This window comes from Crocuta crocuta, unplaced genomic scaffold, assembly GCF_008692635.1.
Source record: "Crocuta crocuta isolate KB4526 unplaced genomic scaffold, BGI_CrCroc_1.0 scaffold41, whole genome shotgun sequence".
NCBI classification, from domain to species: Eukaryota; Metazoa; Chordata; class Mammalia; order Carnivora; family Hyaenidae; genus Crocuta; species Crocuta crocuta.
This window is the reverse complement of record NW_027529428.1, coordinates 14826100-14846476: the sequence shown is the minus strand read 5'-3', so window position 1 is coordinate 14846476 and position 20377 is coordinate 14826100. Positions and strand designations below refer to the sequence as shown.

General features: G+C 40.8%; 1 protein-coding gene across 8 annotated transcripts in view; it reads left to right on the top strand.

Annotated features, from left to right (window-relative positions):
• RFX3 (regulatory factor X3) overlaps window positions 1-20377 on the top strand; it is a 250388-nt gene that overhangs the window by 211683 nt on the left and 18328 nt on the right. For 7 of the 8 annotated variants that reach the window (XM_077759440.1, XM_077759435.1, XM_077759433.1 and 4 more), the window contains 2 exons: window positions 3254-3462; window positions 14369-14522. In XM_077759440.1, coding sequence (XP_077615566.1) covers window positions 3254-3462; window positions 14369-14522 — 363 coding nt within the window. Of the gene's footprint in view, window positions 1-270; window positions 378-3253; window positions 3463-14368; window positions 14523-20377 lie in introns of those variants that run through there. The other variant, XM_077759441.1, reaches the window with a different exon arrangement.

Below are 20377 nucleotides of genomic sequence, written 5' to 3'. Positions count from 1 at the left end.
AGTGCTGGGACTTGTATGCTTTACTATCTGTTCCCAAGACCTTTCTTTCCCTCGGAGGACCAGGAACACAGTGGCAAGCCCTTCACGTCCCTCTACACCTTACTTCTCACACTCGTTTTAATCACATTCTCCTTAGAGTAGCACATTCCATCTTTACTCCCTCCTTTCTTTTCTGTTGGGAGATTTGCTGGGTTTTCCTAGAGCCCTCGGGAGTTCTCGGTCTTCAGTTTCTCATTCCACTTTTATCACCCTCTCCTGTTCATCTGGAAGTTGCCCTGCCCCTCCAAGACTGACCTCAGTAGCATGGGCACCTGTGCGGGCGATGGCTTTTGCAGCAAGGAGGCTTTACATGGAAAACAACCAGGTTACATTTCAGTGTAAGTATCCTAACGCTCTGAAGAGCCCGAAAGTACTAAGAGGTTTCCTTCAGGATATCCATAAATCTTTATCACCACTTCATTCTTCCCTAATTAAATCTTCTTTTCCTCATGGGCTCAAGATGATTTCTTTACTGCCCTATCATTGATTTTCTGTTTTATTTAATCGATAGCATTGCAATGGTATTGTTCTTCTACGTGAGTTTTCCTTCTGCATTACGGGCAAGTAGGTTTGGTAGGTTGACCTGATAAGAGATCATCGCATACACTTGCGTTTGTTTGCTTAAAAGACATTCTGATTTTGAAGCTACTGGCTCCTTATCATTTGGGATATAATTTATTTGTAAGTTAAGAACATCTCTAATGTTCATCCTTAGCTTTGTCCATTTATAGAATTGAAACGTCCAAACTTTTTCACAAGGGAATATTGACAGTGCACTCTATTATCAGTATGTTTTCAATCTCCATAGTAGTAAAATGGCATATAATGTCATTTGAAAAGCCAGACAATGTCCTGTGGTGTCCTTTGTCTAAGTTAGGTTTCAGCTCCCAATCATCCTGCCTTGCCTTGAAACTAACTTCCAAGTAGATAGTGAGCCTTGAATTTATGGTATGAAATTAAATTCCTCCAAGGATATCAGTGAGTGATCCTCTCCTCTCCCTCCCCTGTTATCAGTGCACAAACAAGAAACAGCCCCTCCTACAGGGAGTATAGAGTTTCAGGTTTGCAAGATGAAAAAGTTTTGTGGGTCGATTGCATAATAAAGAGCATATGGTTAACACTCCTAGACCGTACTCTTAAAAAATGGTTAAGACGATACATTTTATGTGTTTTTTTAACCACAGTTTTTAAAATGCCTGGACATTAATGCAAAGAACAAGAACAAACTTCCTGATCCTTTCCTTGATGCCTAAATTCTTCCCTGGGTACTCTCGATATAAAATTTTCAAGTCATTTGACAGGGCATGTTGAAGGAGCTTAGCTATTCTTACATAATTCTGTCATAAAGGAGTAAGTGCAGAATTTGCAAAGATAATAGTTTCAAGAGAGGTAATTCCGTCATTCTTCCTAATAGTAAAGAATTGGAAGGCACATGAATGTCCAATGATATGGAACTGGTTCTGTAAAGAAAGGCATATTCATGCCTTAAAGCAAATTCAGTCATTCAACAATAAATACAGTTCTGCATTTGCCTACATGGAAATTCAGTTATTATATGTAGGTTAAGTGAAACTAAGTGGGATGTCTACTAGAATGTATAATATGATCCTTTTTTTCCTGTAAGTATTTATGCATCAGCACATACCGCATGTGAAAAGTTTGAAAGGTTTATGCATCGGCATATTTTAGTTAGCTCTTAGTGTTGACATCTTAGATATTCTTAGTATTTTGTCCCTTTGTGCTTATTTGTGTTTTCAGCTTTTTCTATAATTCTATTTTAGTGTACTTAAAACATCTGAAAGTGATACTTAGGTAATTCTGAAAGACTTCATGGCTAATAATTAGGTAAGTGAAGGATAGTGGATGGAGTCATCTGTTGAGGATTTAGAAAGTGGAGGTTTCCCTGGGGAAATAAAATAAATTCAGTTTGGGCATTTTGTATTTGAAATGCCTCCCCATTGAAATGTCTGTTGAATAGGTAATGTCTATACTGTCAGAAGAGACATGGGAACCAGAGAATGAAGATTAGGGGTTTATTCAGCTGAAACTATCTATGAGAATGAACTTGTCCTCTGAGGGCTTAGAGAATGGGAGCTATAAACATGCTTTGCAGAAAAATACACACATAATCACAATGTTTTAGATGTAGAATTAGGACCTTCACGGACACCCCTCCACAGGAGCTTATCTTGAAAACATTACCTGGATGCAGTGAACCCGGCCTCAAAATTCTTGTCTCATTTCATTTCTCTATTTTATGCTTCAGGAGAACGAGGCCCCCGTAGATTACGTGAGTTGCTTGAGGTCAGTTTAGTTGATTCGCGCCCCGTATTAAGATCCATGGCCTCTGACTCTCCGTCCAGTGTTATATTACGAAATAATTATATCTCGACCCTGAGAGTATATACTCTTTAATGTTAAAATGCAGTTTAGCACTGGAAATGTCCTAAAACTTTGAGCAACTACTGAAACATAGCATTAAAGGTTCTCGTTCCCACTGCCGTTACCAACCATGAAACTTCCCAGTCAGAACCAGAAGGAAAACAGTAGTAACCGAGTTCCTTGGTGGGTAGATGTCTACATTTTCTCAAAAGTAGTTTTGCTGTTGTTGCTGTTGTATTTCAGTTCTGGGCACTTCGCGAAGCCTAACCCTCGTATAGCATATGCTTATGCCCAGTACAAGTGAGTATTTGTTTCCCTTTTAATCCCGAGGGACCTCTTTCAGCCAATTGAATCTGTTCATCCATCTAACTTACCCTAAATTCTCTCAANACCTAAGCGAAAGTCGGCTGCTTAACCGACTAAGCCACCCAGGCGCCCCTATTTTTATTTTTAAATGTTTATTTTGAGAGACAGAGAGAGTGAGCTGGGAAGGGGCAGAAGGGGGCGGGGAGGAGAGAGAACCCCAAACAGGCTCCATGCCGACAGCGCAGAGCTGGATGCGGGGCTCGATCCCACAAACTCTGAGATCCTGACCTGAGTCTGTATCAAGAATTGGAGGCTTAACGGACTGAGCCACCGAGGTGTCCCCGGAGATGGTGTGTTTTGATCCTTTACGCAGACTAGCTGACGTAGGAAAGCCAAGTCATGGTTTTTCATGCATGGAGGCGATGTTCATTTTCTCGACAACTGACACGTGCACCCGGTTTGCGTGCCACCGTTGGAGGAACAGATGCGGAGCTGAACTTTTCCTCTGCTCTGTGTCCTGTCCCAGGAGCAGGCCTCCTGGGTGTGCCAGTGTGATGACAACATGGTTCAGAGACTAGAGACGGACTTCAAGATGACGCTTCAGCAGCAGAGCACCCTGGAGCAGTGGGCCGCGTGGCTGGACAACGTGATGATGCAGGCGCTGAAGCCCTACGAGGGGAGGCCCAGTTTTCCTAAAGCTGCCAGGCAATTCCTGCTAAAATGGTCTTTCTACAGGTATCGTGCTCACTTTTTCCCAAGCTTTATTCTTCATAGGCTACAAATACGTGTGTAGGTACATGCTTCTCAGACCAGAGACAAGAAACGAATGAAGACTTGGGGTGCAGAGTCCCCGTTGGGACTTCAGCCCACCCCGCTGATCACAGCATCATAGCATCGCTCTAGAAGCTTTACGGGAATAATCTGTTAGGAAAACAAGCCTTCTGCTCACAGCCCTGGCATTCTCAGGCGGGAATGTCTCTGATTCTAGCCTAGCTGCTGTGTTCAGCAGCAGGAAAGGGCCAGTGTCATCTTCCCTCATGCACACAGGCAGACGTACCACCACTTGCTTGAGATTCCCTAGTGAGGTGATTGCAGACTGTGGTCAGTAGACCTGGAGCATCAGGAAACATATTCAAAAAGCGAATTCTCATGCCCCTCCCCCAAGTCCATTAGAATCAGAAACTGCAGAGCCAATCAGATGGGGCGTAACAATCTGTGCTTTTTAAAAAGTCCCTCAGGTGATTGTGATGTATGTTCAGAGCCATCTGCTTAATTTCTTCATTTTATCAGTTACAGCTGTTTTCAAACCTAGCTGCATGTTAGTATAAGATGAATAAAAATCGTAGGTACCTCCCCAGACTCTACCGAATGAATCAAAATTTTGGTGGGTGGGCATCCTGATGAGGCATAGAGGTGATGAGAAAAATGTCTGCAGAAAGCTTCCTCTTGCTGATTCTAAAGCACAGCCCGTTTAAGATCCAATAATCTAGTAGACAGTACAATATGAATCACTTATTGGCCAAAATAATATAGATATAAATGTGTGTTTTTATCAACCTGGAACCTCGGAAGAGAAAGCCCTTCAGGGTATATGATACATGACATCAGATATTGGGAGGAGGTGTTGACTATATGTCTTCTGCAAGGGGTACAGGCAGAGCCTGTATCAAAAAATACAGGGGATGAAATTGATAGATGGAGTCCATTTCATAACATGAATTAGTTAAGTTTTGTTTCTGACCCTGGAATTTTTTCTTGTGGCAGGAGTTTGGGGAGTTTTTTGTTGTTTGTTTGTTTTCTCCTTTCGATGAAGATGTGCCCACTGCCTTGGGCGTAATGGCCATATCTACCTCGAGGGTTAGGTGGTTCCTAATTTAGATTCTGTGCATTCGTGCAAGTATCAGAAAGTAGTGACCACAGGACACACCACACTGTGGCCGTGGGCGCACTATGGTCATCGTCTGGACCTCGGGGCTGAATCCGAAGCTAGTTATGCAGCGAGAAGGTATATAAATAAGAGAGTTTAGGGACTAGCAGTACTTGTTAACCCAGAAGTAACTGTAAGATTTCTTGATCTTGTTTTGACCCCCTTCATGAAGATGTAACCAGAGGTCTTTTAATGATGTTGGTAGCTGCTTCAGTTCTTATTGTAAGAAATTTCTTTCTTTCAGCTGATTTTACTTGATTTCATCCACTTCTCATTTCTTAAACTCAAGTAGAGCTATAGATGCCCTATAGATGTTTAATTAAGAGTTAGCTTAATCTTACACCCTGAAAATAGTCTTCTAATGTGTATAGCTCAGGGTCCACTGCAGGAAAAAGCCTTCTCGTTTTCTGTTATTGTCTTGTTTTGGGAATGGAGTCATTCCGCAGTTCTTCGACTCCTATGTTTAATAATACCTTTAACCCATGTGACTTGAGAAGTGCCTTATTAAAATGCTGCCCGGCTCTGTGACCCCCCCCCCGGCGCACCACAGTAAAACCAGTGATAGTTTAGATCTGGGTGTTAATGAGAAATATGTTGATGAGGAATGTTCAGTTTTCCCTGGAATACGTGGGGAAGATTTGGAAAATGATGTCACAGTGTGTCAAAGATGATGCAGCGATATGCATCGTAATAGTAGAATTCCAAATTTTAATTTGAGAACATTTCTTAAGAAGGTTTCAGGTATTTTCCCATTTGGTTCTGACTCAATGTTTTTATTCAAACATTTTCTTCCCAGAAAGTCATACAGATGGTATATATATTTCATGAATGATTAATAAAGCCAGTTATACAGACTAGTTAAAAGGTTCTAAAACCTCTACGGCCAAAATAAGGGTGTGTTCTCTATATCAGAAAAAGCAAGGTGTTTATTTTTTTTCCTTCCTAACTGCTTTCTTAGGTTGTTACATCAGACTTGCCCTTACTCCTTCCTGTGGGTTTTTTTTTCTATATTTAATTGATATCATTTTGGAAATTTACCCCTGGAGCCTCCATCTCCACAGAGATCTATTGCAAGTATCTTGAAAGGAGAGAAAATTACTTACTTGTATTTCTTGTTCTCTGCAGAAATACAAACCCGGCAGACGATCGCTTGTCTGCCCTCTGTCCTCCCTGAGTTGGGGATAATTGGCTTGTTATTATCAGACGCTATTATGGGTATTATTTTCATTTCAAAAAGACTCAAAGGCGTGTAGTTCAGGACCACAGAAGGAAAGGCATATTCAGACAGATGCGTACCTCCTGCTGGTAGGCAAAGTCCACAGCTTAGAAACTTAAGAGCCCTTAAATCCAAACTGTTTTTTACTGAGGCGTAAGAACGTGCTGAGTAATGAAAACTACATTCACAAACTGTCAGAGAAGCAACATTATAGAGGTTTTTCTTTTTTTCCTTCCTTCACGGTTTTGGCATTGTAAGAAGAATGTGGCGGTCACACACACAGACCCTTCATGTTCTGAAGTCAGATAATCTCCTAATTTCTCAAGTTCTGTGTATCTGTTTACGCGCATACAAATAGGGAAATGGGCTAGCAGAGAATCCTGACAGCAGCAGGCTGAGGCATTACTGCGGACACCCCTTGCTCCAAATGGGGGTCTCTCCTTGCCTAACCTGGCTGGGAAGAATGACTGTTGGCTCCCCAGGAGATGGGAAAAAGTATTACCACCTTTCCTGGGCAGAAATGGAGAACTTATGTGGGCCATTTCTCAGCTTGTTTGTTTTATGGTTAACAGAAGAGAACATTCCTCAGAAACACCCTGAGGGTCACCCAAATATCCCATTTTTACAAATTTTTTTAATGTTTTTTGATTTATTTCTGAGAGAGAGAGAGGCAGCGTGAGCAGGGCAGGGTCAGAGAGAGAGAGGGAGACACAGAATCTGAAGCAGGTTCCAGGCTCAGAGCCCGACGCGGGACTCGAACCCACGAACCGTGAGATCATGACCTGAGCTGAAGTTGGTCGCTTAGCCGATTGAGCCACCCAAGCGCCCCCCAAATATCCCATTTTTAAAGAACAAGATTAAGAGCTTTGGTACAGCGACTGGAAAGAAGGGGACAGGGAATGTAGTTTGCTTACACCCGGACAATTTATAAATCTTCCAAAAAGTGATATTCTTTTGGAATCAGCCATATGCACTGTTTGAAAAGAGAGTTTGCATGCGAATCACAGGTGGGATGGTCTCCCTTTTCTTCTTAGGAAGGGCGTGAGAAATTCCTGAATACGCAAAGGGGTGGACTGAGGGTCGTTTGCTAGGGCATATGTTTCAGCGCCCAGACCATACATTTCTCATCTGTTATAAAACAATTAACTTTGCAAGTCAGAGCTTATAAGAAGTTGAATTCATGGTAACTTAGCAACATGAAATTCAACAGAGTCAGTTTTTGCAACCTATCTTACAGAAGTCTGAATCAGGTCTGAATCGGGCAAAAAGTTTCCAATTAAACTGTTAATTGTGTCATTTAATACTTGGCCTGTAGGGCAAAGGCTCCAACATAGAGAGGGTACTGATGTCGCGTCCGTAAAATAATTCAACGGATTATTTTTTAAACATACAATAATTTCATGCTTATCACTATTTCCTAAAAATAACTAGGTGTTATAACTGAAGGTCATCAGATTCTTCTTAATTTCCCAACAGATTTTAGTGTTACAGGTGTATTTTATGCTGAATTCAGGTGACTGCCTGACTGTCGCAAAGTTTCCAAAATACGCAGACTGGAATCCAACGCTCTGTCCTGGAGACCCGACGTGGACCAGCTAGTGGTGGCCACAGACCCTCGGTGTCTTCTTCTCTTTGCGGACTATCTTCCATCCCCTGGCTGTCCTTTGAACACAGCAAGCCTGGTTCTGCCTCACAGTCTTTTCATTTGCTCTCGTTTCTGCCAGGAAAGTTCACAGGTTCTTGCGTGGCTCACTTCAGTCCAGTTTCAATCCAGTTAAAGCCCCTTTTCAGAAACAGCCTTCCTGACAGCCTACCTGAAAATGCTCATCACCACCCCTCTCCATAGTTTTTGATAGGATTAATTTTTTTTCCTGATCTGTGTTTTTTTGTCCTGATATACTTTTTTCCATAAGAATTACCTAACTTGATATGTTCTATCTGCTTGTGTTTCCTCACCTATTTTCTCTTACTAGAGTCTGAGTTCTGCTAAAACCAAATTTTTGTCTAACTTGTTCTAGAACAAGACCCCGGCACAGAGTAGGAATGCAATAAACATCTATTGAGTGGACGGAGGTAAATTCTCTTGGAAAAAAGCAATTGACACTGCATTTTAGAGTATGATCAGAAAGCAACTCAGTATGAATATTTTCCTTAGTCATTAACACAATTTCAGGGTTTTTCTCTCTTAAGGGAAATATAAAGGCCTAAAATTTGAACTTAGAAATATATATGTAATTCTTTCTATTATCTGTGATATTTATCCCTGCAAAGGTTTATTGACATTCAACTGATGCAGAATTGGATTTTATGTTTATAATGTCATCTTTTAACATAAACATTTTTAAAGTTTATTTTATTCATTTTGAGAGAAAGAACACGGGCAAGGGAGGGGCAGAGACAGAGGATCCTAAGCAGGCCCTCAGCTGCCAGTACAGAGCCCAACGCAGGGCTTGAACCCACAAACCATGATGAGATTATGACCCAACTGAAATCAAGAGCCAGATGCTCAACCAACTGAGCCAACTAGGTGCCCCATGAAAGAAACGTTAAAAAAAATTGTTTTAACCTTTATTTATTTTTGAGAGAGAGAGTGCAAGACGGGAGTACCAGAGAGAGAGAGGGAGACACGGAATCCAAAGCAGGCTCCAGGCTCTGAGCTGTCAGCACAGAGCTTGACACGGAGCTTGAACTCATGAACCGTGAGTTCATGACCTGAGCTGAGGTCAGACACTTAACCAACTGAGCCACCCAGGCACCCCCTTTTTTTATCTTTATTTTTGAGAAAAAGAGAGACAGAGCGCAAGTAGGGGAGGAATGGAGAGAGAGAGGGAAAATAAACATTTTTAAATGAAATCAATATGCACTCACTTTAGAAAATATGTGAAATACTAAAAATATCAAGGAGGGCTGCCTGACTGTCGCAGTCAGTAGACCCTGCGACTCTTGATCTGGGAGATGTAAGTTCAAGTCCCACGTTGGGTGCAAGATTACTTAAAGTCTTTTTTTAAAGAGGCCCCTGGGTGGCTTAGTCAGTTAAGCATCCGGCTGGCTATTGGTTTCAGTTCCGGCCATGATCTTGTGGTTTGTGAGTTTGAGCCCCACACTGACAGCAGGGAGCCTGCTTGGGATTCTCTCTTTGTCTCTCTCTCTGCCCCTCCCCTGCTGGTGCTCGCTCGCTCTCCCTCTCTTTCTTTCTCTCTCTCTCTCTCTCTCTCAAATGGATAAACAAACTTTAAACAAAATCTTTAAAAAAATAACGAGAAATAAACTTACATCATAATTTTAATATCCAGAAATAGCCGTTGGTAAATTGTTGGGGATTTTTTTTAGTGTTATATAAAATTGGAATCTAGTTGTTTACTGTAGTTTATTGTCTGTATCTTTTCCTTACCATTTCATTTAACATGATATCTTAAGCATTTCTCACCATTAAACGTCTTCAAACACATAACTTTTAATGTCCTCACAATATTCAATATTATTATGTGTATGTCTCATACATTATTTAAACATTACTTTTTCCCGCTCATTCCAACCCATTTTGGTGGTTTTTGGCATTGTGATAGAATTATAAAAAATACTGTAATGGTTATCTTTGCATGAAATCGGCCATGTGTCTTCAGACACATTCTGGTAAAAAGGTTTGAACTTCTTAAAGTGACTAGCACTGTATTAATGAAGTGTGCTATCTCGGTGCTAATAAAGTGTTACACATTCCCATTTATTTAAGGGTAGGATTTTTTTTTTTAACTGTAAGACAGTTGTTATATTAAACAGACTCCCATCCGTGTTACTCCTTTAACTTGACATTATATCATACACACCTTTCCATGTTACTATCTTTATGTCCATTCTTCTTCCTGTCTTTAAACTGTTGCACACAATTCATGCATGAATGAGCCATCATTTATTTAACGAACGTCGACTAATGGATATTTAGTTTTCCCTCCTAGTTTCTCACCAGTATAAATACTGCTACAATTAAAACTCCCTGTGTTCATTTGTGTAAATTTATGGAATTAGAATGGCTAAGTCAAAGGTTTTTTGCATTTTTAGTGTTAGTAAATCGGGCCAGATTTCCTTCACCATAGAAGCTTTGTGAATTTATAGTCACAGAAACAGTAAATGAGAGTTCTTTTCCTATCTTTTTGGCAATGCTGGACCTTTTCATCTCTTAACAATATAATGGGTGATGTGGGTGTTTAATTTGCAATTTTTAAAATTTTGTATAAGATTAATCCTTTTTTTGTATGTTTGTTAGCCTTTTGTCTTTTCTGGAATATGTTATAAGTATTTTCTGTCTTCATCGAGAGATACAGTTAGCAAATATTCTGCTTCAATTCAAAATTATTTACTCCACATGGTCAAGTTTGGATCTGTTTAGGTAAAAATGTTATACAACATTTTACTGTTACTTTTGCATTGTATTTCCTTTTGCTCTTTTAAGTAGGGAGATTTCTCTGCCTTTTAAGATTTTTCCATAGGAAAATAAATGTTTAAATTCAAATAGGTATTAAGTTTATATTTATTATTTTTACAAATGGTTTGTGTGTCATTAAATTTGAGGAAAGGCATGCGTAGAATTATAAACAGAATTTTTTATCTGTGGCATATGAATGAAAGAACTAGTCTGTTTTTAGTAGTTTACCCACAGAGTTCTAAACTTAAGGTATTCACTAAGGTATTTGAGTCTGAGGAATTATTCACTAGAATTATGGTTTATGACCATAACGAATGTATTATTAACTCTAATATAAGGAGTACTGTGGTAATGGGTAGTTTCCTTTTTTTTTTTTTTTTTAATTCTCATATAATTAACATACGGTATTATGTTAGTTTCTGGTGTACAATATAGTGATTCAGCAGTTCTGTACATTCCTCAGCGCTCATCATAAGTGTCCTCTTAATTCCCATCACGTATGTCACCCCTCCCCCCAGGCACCTCCCCCCTGGTGACCGTCAGTTTGTTTGTTCTCTATAGTTAAGAGTCTGTTTCTTGGTTCGTCTGCCATTTTTTCCTTTGCTCATTTGTTTCCCAAGGTCCACATATGAGTGAAATCACACAGTATTTGCCCCCCTCTAACCCACTTTGTTGAGCAATATACTCTAGCTCCATCCACATTGTTGCAAATGGCAAGATTTCATTGTTTTTTAGGGCTGAGTAATACTCCATTGAATGTATATACCACTTCTTTGCCCGTGCACCTATCAGCGACCGCTTGGGCTGCTTCCATAATTTGGCCCTTGTAAATAATGCTACAGTAAGCGTAGGGGTGCACGTATTCCTTTGAATTAGTATTTTTATATATGTCGGGTAAATACCCAGTAGCGGAATTACTGGGTCATAAGGCAGTGCTGCTTTTAACTTTCGAGGAACTGCCACACTTTCCCGCTAAGGCTGCACCAGTTTGCGTTCCCACAAGTAACACGTCACCGCTCCTTGTGTCCCACAGCCTCACCAGCCCTTCTCGTGTCTTGTATTTTTTATTTGAGCCTTGCTGACACGTGTGAGGTGACATACTGCGGTTTGGATCTACATTTCCCTGATGATGAGTGATGTTGAGCTTCTTGTCTTGTGTCTGTTGCCATCTGTGTGTCTTCTTTGGAGAAATGAATGCTTGTGTCGTCTGCCCATGTTTTAATTGGATTGTTGTGAGGTGTGTGTGTGTGTGTGTGTGTGTGTGTGTGTGTAATTATATAAGTTCTTTATATATTTTGGAGACTAACCCTTTATCAGATACGTCATTTGCAGATATCTTCTCCCATTCCTCACGTGGTCTGTTGGTTTTGTTGATTATTTCCTTTGCTGTGCAGAAACTTTATTTTGATGTATCCCAATAGTCTATTTTTGCTTCTGTTTGCCTTGCCTTAGGGGACATACCTAGAAAAATGTTGCTACAACCAATGTCAGAGAAATTAGTAATGAGTAGGTTTTTTTTTAAATTTTTAATGTTTACTTATGAGAGAGAGAGAGAGAGAGCATGAGCAGGGGAGGGGCAGAGAGAGAGGAAGACACAGAATCGGAAGCAGGCTCCAGGCTCTGAGCTGTCAGCACAGAGCCCGATGTGGGGCTTGAACCTGTGAGTTGTGAGATCATGACCTGAGCTGAAGTCATACGCTTAACTGACTCAGCCACTCAGGCGCCCCATAATGGGTAGTTTTCTTAAGATCCCCTATACATTGTCTCATTTGACCCTCAGACTAACCTTGAACCTTAAAATGTTGAATGGTATGCTTACAATTAAGATCACATACTGGTTAACATGAGTCTGTCTCATTCTAAATTCCTGCTTTTTCTTTTCTTTTTAATAAATGAATCCAATAATAAAAGGTCCCCTGCCATCATCATATAATAACCTTCTGTTCTTGCTGCTTTAACCAACTGAGATTGAGAAACTCAGCTTCTCCTGTATAATTGTAACTTCTATTTAAATAGCGATCTGTTCATTCATAAGTTTACTTCACATCCTTGAAATAATCATATAAGTTAGGTAAGACCAAAAATGTGGCTTTTATTTTTACCCAAGAAGAAAAACAATCTCAGGGAAATGATTTGTTTAAAGTTGACAGTGAATTAATGAAGAGCCAGATTCAGAATGTAGGGCTTAGAGTCTCAGATGTACCATGGTGATCTGCCACTTGCCAAATTGAATGTATAGAATTTGATATATTAATAGCCTCTACATAAATAAAGTTGACAATGAAACAGAAAACAGAAGAACAGTCTTTTTCCATCTGCCTGACATTTTACAGTTCTTCATTGCAAAACAGGCCTTAGGAATATCAGCCTGTGCATTTGTGAGATTTCATCTCTTCCACCTATCCGAGAACATAATGGCTGTTTTAGTTTTCCTGAGCTAAAAATCTCTAAAAGAGACCATGAAATGAAAGTGATAAGAACACACACACACACACACACACACACACACAGCCAGCCAGCACTGACTCTAAGTTAGAAATATTAAGAAGGTTTGAAGTGCATGGACAAGCTCCAGGATGGACACATCTTCAGTGAGGCCATGATTTTCTTAAGGACTATTTTCCATTTTAAATATAATACAGTAGAGGCGCCTGGATGGCTCAGTCACTTAAGTGGCTGACTCTTGATTTCAGCTCAGGTCATGATCCCAGGGTTGTGGGATCAAGCCCCACACTGGGCTCCGTGCTGAGCATGGAGCCTGCTTAAGATATTCTCTCTCTCTCTCTTACTCTCTCTCTCCCCCCCCCCGCCGGCTCCTCCCCTGCTTGTGCATGCATGCATGCACTCTCTCTCTTTCTAATATAAATATATATGTGTGCATATACATATTTATAATGGAGTATATTATTAGTATTATGTTAATATTCACATTTTGGTATCATATTTTATCAATTAAATGTTTACATTTTTCAAACATATGCATTTCTTAATTAATTTCATTATACTTATTTCTAATGGAAAAATCACCTTAATTTAAAAGGAAATCAATAGGGGCACCTGGGTGGCTCAGTTAGTTAGGCATCCGNTAAAAAAATTAATAATTAAAAAAATAAAAAAATAAAAGGAAATCAGTAAGAAGTTGAAATCACTTAATAAATGGAAATACAAATCAAAACCATACTGANACTTGTGGGGATGAGCACTGGGTGTTATATGTAAACCAACTTGACAATAAACTATTTGTAAAAAAAAAATTTTTTTTAATTAAAAAAAAGAAATCACTTAATAAATTTGCCATCGAACAGGATTCTCAGGGGTCCCTGTCTATACCTCTGTTCCAGATTGCCATATCTAGGAGTGTTACTTAGTATATTTCATAACCTTTGCGTGGCACAAATACCTATTTCTTCCCAGTTACATCCAGAGTTGTTATCGCTGAGAGGTGGTGATGCGTTGTTTACCCATCAATAAGACTTCACGTGTAGTTACTTTTTCTTATGGTGGTGATGAGCTGTCAGTCTTTCAAAGATCTTTTTTATTTACCTCTGACCCATCTGTGAGAGTAATAGAATCAGAAGACTCTTGTGACAGTAAAATGTTCTTTCCCAGTGAAGACCTGTCTAGATCTGCTAAGGATCTAACCAAACCCATTAAGGGGTATCTCTTTCCCACCCCCCCTTTTTTTTTTTTAACTTTGTTAAACATTTATGCATTTTTGAGAGACAGAGAGAGATAGGGCACAAGTGAAGGAATGGCAAAGAGAGAGGGAGACAGAGAATCTGAAGCAGGCTCCAGGCTCTGAGCTGTCAGCACAGAACCTGATGCAGAGCTCGAACCCACGAACCAGGAGATCACGACCTGAGCTGAAGTCAGATGCCTGACTGACTGAGCCCCTCTGGTGCCCCTCCTACCCTGTTTAGTAGAGTTGAGCCAACTGCTTTCAGTCATGAAAGATTGCAAGGCGGGTTGTGTGCTACACCGGCCTCTTAGAGCCTCTAACTTAACTTCGTCTGGGAGGAAAAGTAGATTGAACCGGTCACTAACATGGGCTGCATGTATGTCTTCTCTCTTGAAACAGCTCAATGGTCATTCGGGACTTAACCTTACGCAGTGCTGCTAGCTTTGGCTCCTTCCACCTGATCCGTCTACTCTACGATGAGTACATGTTCTACTTAGTTGAACATCGTGTGGCTCAGGCAACAGGAGAGACACCCATAGCGGTCATGGGCGAGGTAAGAGAGGCCAGAAGAGCTGTAACTCACAGGGCTTTGAGAAAAGAACCAGAATTTCATTTTAATTTAGATATATTATTTACCAATGAAAGCAATTGTTTCTCACTATTCAGGGAGACTCCGAGGGGCTGTGGAGTTATTGTGGGGGGGGGGGTCCTTCCATCCCTTTTTATATGTATTTTCTTAATTAAAAGATTCTAAACTTATAAACTATGTCACGTGAAAGTTTGTGGACTCTTCCGGTATGTGGTAAAGGTGTCTATGGAAAGGAAAAGTTCGAGAATCCCTGGCCTAAAAAAAACCATCGTTGAACAGAAAATGAGAAATATTGTTGTTTCTGGTAAGGCGAAGGGCCACAAATACAGAGGACAGAGTTAAATATGTATTTCGTAGACTCTTTCTCCAAGCGTCCAGGAGCAAAATAAATGATCCTATTTCAGAAGGATAGTGATAGTGACGGTGATGACAATGGCTAGCATTTGAGGGTTATTTACTCTGTGCCAGGCACAGTTTGAAGTCCTTTATATGTAGGAAAGGATCGGACACTTAACTTCTTGAGGTAGGTACAACTGTGTCCTGCTTACAGTGAGTATCTGAGGTGGATGTAGAAAGCGAAGGGCACAGATGAAATGGTTATGTAGCTGATGCTGGTGGAGGCCTGTTTCAAACACTCAGACTCTGATTTTCAAACTCCGGCTTCTCATTGCTGAAGATACAAAGAAAATAAATTCTCTTCAGAATTTTTAGATAGAAAATAAAAATGTCTTCTTTTCAGCGCGTGTCCAAAAGCTGATGCTCTGATGTAAATTTACACAAGGATGGTTAATAAAATGAGGAATAGATACACATGCAGCAGTAATTCTACACCAGCGTATTTTGTTGTACTGAACTGGGGGTACTTCTGGTGTTCCTAGATTGGGACGTATTACAAATTACCCAAAGCAGGAAAGAAGACGTGTTCCTTTTTAAGCTGTGTGTATGTGCATATTTAAATTTAAGAAGTCAAAATAAATATGAGACCCTTTTCTTAGTTTAAGAAATAGGATAATAAAGGTATGAATTAAAAATACATTAAAATACCTCAAGGACCTTTATAAGTATTCTAATACAGATAAAATACCTGTCAGACTTGCTCAGAACGTTGTTTAAAAGTTTCTCTTTATTTTTTTTTAATGTTTTTATTTATTTCTGAGAGAGAGAGAGGCAGCATGAGCAGGGGAGGCTCAGAAAGAGAGGGAGACTCAGAATCTGAAACAGGCTCCAGGCTCTGAGCTAGCTGTCAGCACAGAGCCCGATGCGGGGCTTGAACCCACGAACCATGAGATCATGACCTGAGCCAAAGTCGGACACTTAACTGACTGGGCCCCTCATGCCCCCCCCCTTTCCCTCTTTAAATTCCCTGGCTTTGCGCTGGTCTGTATGTGTTGATCTGATGCTCCTTGATGGTGTTTTTGCTTAACTGATGCCAGCGAAGTATATATATGTGTGAGATTTAGCAAGAATCGCTGTAGCTTTTAGACAATAGGCAGGATCTTATGGAACCAAAACCATCTGGCCTTTTCTTAGATTTGACCTCCCGTTAACGCCTTTTTCAGCAGTCGTCTTAAAAATACCTGGTTGCAAAATGCTCAGTTGGCGTGTAGATTAAGTGCTGTAAATTTGCTTCAGTCAGGGCCCCAAACCTTGGAAACAGACACGCCCTTTGGTCTCTTTAACACATTTTCCAACCCCCTCGTATGTTCTGGGCCTTCTTTAAGAAGACGGTCAGGATAATGGTAACAGGGATTCTTTTTTTTTTTTTTTTTTAAATGAGGGAAATGTAGTGAGTCTTTATTTTTTATTTTTTATTTTCTAGGAGAGAGAGAGAGAGAGACAGTGTGAGCAGGGGAGGGCCAGAGAGAGAGGGAGTCACAGACTGAAACAGGCTCCAGGCTCTGAGCTGGCAGGCAGCACAGAGCCCGACGCGGGGCTCGAACCCACGAACCGCGAGATCATGACCTAAGCGAAAGTCGGACGCTTAACCGGCTAAGCCACCCAGGCGCCCCGGTAACAGGGATTCTGATGAACACCATGTGACCAGTCCTGATGTGTGGTCTTTCCTCACTCACATCTCAAGGGAACAAAGGCAGCAGGCAGGAGCCGGTCACAGTGGAAAGACTGAGCAGTTGCGAGGGCGATGCTGGCTCACCAGGGTTAAACCGTTCTTACGTAGTCAGTGCTGCCAACTAACTATCCCCGTAGGTGTTCTTTTTCCTTTCTTTCTTTCTTTCTTTTTTTTTTTACTCTATGTAAACAATGTAAATGAATATGACAGACTCCCCCATGAGACAGATAGGAGTAAAATCTAGATCAGAAAATAGGGTACAAAACACCTTTTGTGAGATCAGCAGTCAAATAAGGACACCTCTTGACTTCTTTGCCTGCTCTCTCTCCCTTACCCAATTTATAGGAAAATCCTCTGAGCTGTCTTGACTCATCCATTATCCATCCCAAGCCAATTAAGGGCCATTTTCTAGGTTGATTCCCCGCATACGACATTGATGGCCTCCTACATCTGTTGGCCATAACAGTCCTGTAGCTCATGGTCATATCCTTGTCTCTGGAGTTTCTTGATTCTTGAGAAAAGGAGAAGGAAATTCACGAACAAGGAAGGCTGTTTTCTCACGTGTCCCTCTCATGTTATCCTGTGCCTACCCTAGAAATCAGATTGGAGGTAAAAAAAAAAAAAAAAAAGGCTTCTGCATGTTGAGGCTCAGTGGCATGAGCCCCGTAGGTAATTGCCCTTTTCAAACACCAAGTGCCTGCGGGGACAACACCTTGGACCCAAATCCGTTGAAATCCATAAAAGTCACCCTTACCCTCAATTGCAGCAATTGGTTTTGAATCATCAGTCACAGCAGCAACTGCAAACACAATAATAGTTCTTACTATTTGTTGAGAGCTCATTACATACTTCGTGAAACCAGACTCTTGATCTGTCTGCCACTGGCCCTTTCTCACTAAATGGTACCACGATTCTCCCAGTAGATCATGCTGGACACGTGCGCATCTTCTTCTACATGTCTCTCCGTCCGGGCCCCTGCGTCCACCCCGTTACTGAATCTGGTCTTTCCCAAACCTCGCATAGTGCAGTCAGTATTGCCTTACAAAAGGGCAGGCTGGGTTGTGTTACCCGTACTTAAAACCCATCAGTGGTATTCTCTTCTGTTAGGTAAGGAACGAAAGTCTTTCCTTGGAGCACGAGGTGGGACATGGTCTGGCCCCGCCTCTCCGATGAACCTCAGCCTCCCACCTCGCATTCCTTTCGTTGCAATCACCATGGTCGTTTCTCTCTCCTTATTCACCAAGATTTTCTCTCATCATTGGACCACTGTGTCAATGGTTCTTTCTGCCTTGAATCTTCCACCCAATTCCCCCTTGCTCATGCAAAGTCCTGCTTCACATCTTAAATATGAATTTCTCAGGGGGGGGAGTCCCATTCCCCCCCCCACTACCTTAGATACCCTCATTCTCTCCGATCTGTACATTTACTTTTTATTCTAGAACCTACACCACATTAATCACATGGTTCTTTGCATGGTACGTGTAATCAAAGATTTAATGCCCTGGAAATAATGAGGACTTTGAGTCAGGAGAACTGAATTCTCATGATTGGCTCTGTCACTTACAGTGGTATAGTCTTGGGCAAATCTTACTCACTGATGATGAACTTCAGACTTACCTCTGAAATTAATTTATTCATTTCTTTAACAGATTTTTTGTATATAAAAAGCAAGTTTTTTTTAAATGTTTATTTTTGAGACAGAGAGAGACAGAGCACAAGCAGGGGACGGGCAGAGAGAGAGGGAGACACAGAGTCCGAAGCAGCTCCAGGCTCTGAGCTGTCAGCACAGAGCCCGATGCGGGGCTCGAACCCACGAGCCATGTGATCATGACCTGAGCTGAAGTCCAGGATGCTTAACCAACTGAGCTACCCTAGGCGCCTCTGTTTAACACCTACCTACTCTATACCAGATGCTGTAATGATTAGGTTATAGTGATGAAGAAAATAGATTTTGACCTTGCATTCAAGAAGCTTACATTTTAGTTTGTCACTTCCTATTTACTAAATACTCACATAACTGTAGAGCTACAAAATTAAAGCGAAATAGGAATACTCGAAGCATGAGGCCTTCATCTAGCCTGGGAGGGCCAGGGAAGGCTCCCCCCCCACTCCAGAAATGTTTGAAGTGAAATCTAAAGGGCAAAAGGAGTTAATAACTATGTGAAATTGGTGAGAATTGGGGGGTAAGGGGTGGAGACCACTGCAGGCACATAGAGACATGCACACAGGTCCTGCCTGAAATGGAAGAGAGCATGACCAAGGGGCAGTTTTCATGGACAATCTGCAGGTCAAACACCAGCGAGACCAAATATACACCATCAAATTCAGTTGACAGGAGGTAGAATTGGATTAGGAAAGAAACTCAAAAATTTCAAGTGACGCTCCTATAGTACTTATGTGCCAGGCACTTTTCTAAGCACCTTGTGGATATTAACTTAATAACTCACAGCAACCCTATTTATAGGGTTGAATATTATTATACCTGTTTAAAATTTTTTAATGTTTGTTTATTTTTGAGAGAGAAAGAAAGAGAGAGACAGCATGAGCAAGTGAGGGGCAGAGAGAGGGAGACACAGAATCTGAAACAGGCCCCAGGCTCTGAGCTGTTAGCTCTGAACTCTGAACAGCAAGATCATGACCTGAGCCAAAGTCTTATGCTTAATCAACAGAGCCACCCAGGCGCCCCTTAATATACCCGTTGTACAGATGGTGACAGGAGACACAGAGCCACCAAGTAGCTCGCCTAAGCGCACGCAGCCACTAAGTGGTGAGCTCACGCTTCAAAAACCAAGTCCAGAAACTAGGGGGAAAGGTTGTCCTTTGAAAGTAACTTAGGGACAGTTAATGTATCCTCATTAATGAGAATTCAGCAGGTACATTTGAGGATTAACAGTTGTGTACGTGATCTGAGCGGGCAGGAGAGACTGATACACATTTTATGTGTAAGCACAGCATACACGCGTACAGAACTGCCATTTGTGCCCTCCCCGTGAACACTACCAATGCGCCTGTTGACATGCAGACCGCCATGTAATGGCGCCCCCAGAGGAAACAGATAGAGCATCACAGCCCAGCACGTTTTCTTCTAAATGTCAGTCAGCTGCCACAGTAATGCTGACGAGTAAGTTATTTAAAGCATGTGCAATTTCAGAGCTTCAAGATTATATTTTGTGCCTGGATGATAAAAAGGAAACAGAATTTATTTACTGCTAAAATTGTATAATTTTTTTGAACTTTAATATTATAAATATACCCATAGACTCGCAGGGAGTGGTGCAGTTTTAGGAGTAGGAATAAAACAAAATAAGAAAGTTGCATCTGTTTACACACCTGTTATTTAAAAATTTTTAAAACTCAGGGCTTTCTGTGCAACTCTGAGCAGAAAACTATCCTTTCATTTGAATTTTATGCCTACTTGGAATCTGTTTGGCAGTTTATGGTATGTGTGCTGTATTTCCTTAAAATATACATAGTCTGTTAATACATTCTCTGAATCTATAAATCTTCGTTGCTTCATAAAATTTTCTGTGATACATATTTTTACATTTAATTTATTAAATATATTTCAGGGGCACCTGGGTGGCTCAGNTTATACTTATTTAATTTTACATCAAAGCCATCTATGTAACCAATTTTTTGAAATAAAAAGTAGGAACAAAAAGATGCTTCCGTTGTTCAGAAATGAATATCAGTATAAAAAAGATGATATTGGGGCGCCTGGGTGGCTTAGTCGGTTAAGCGTCCGACTTTC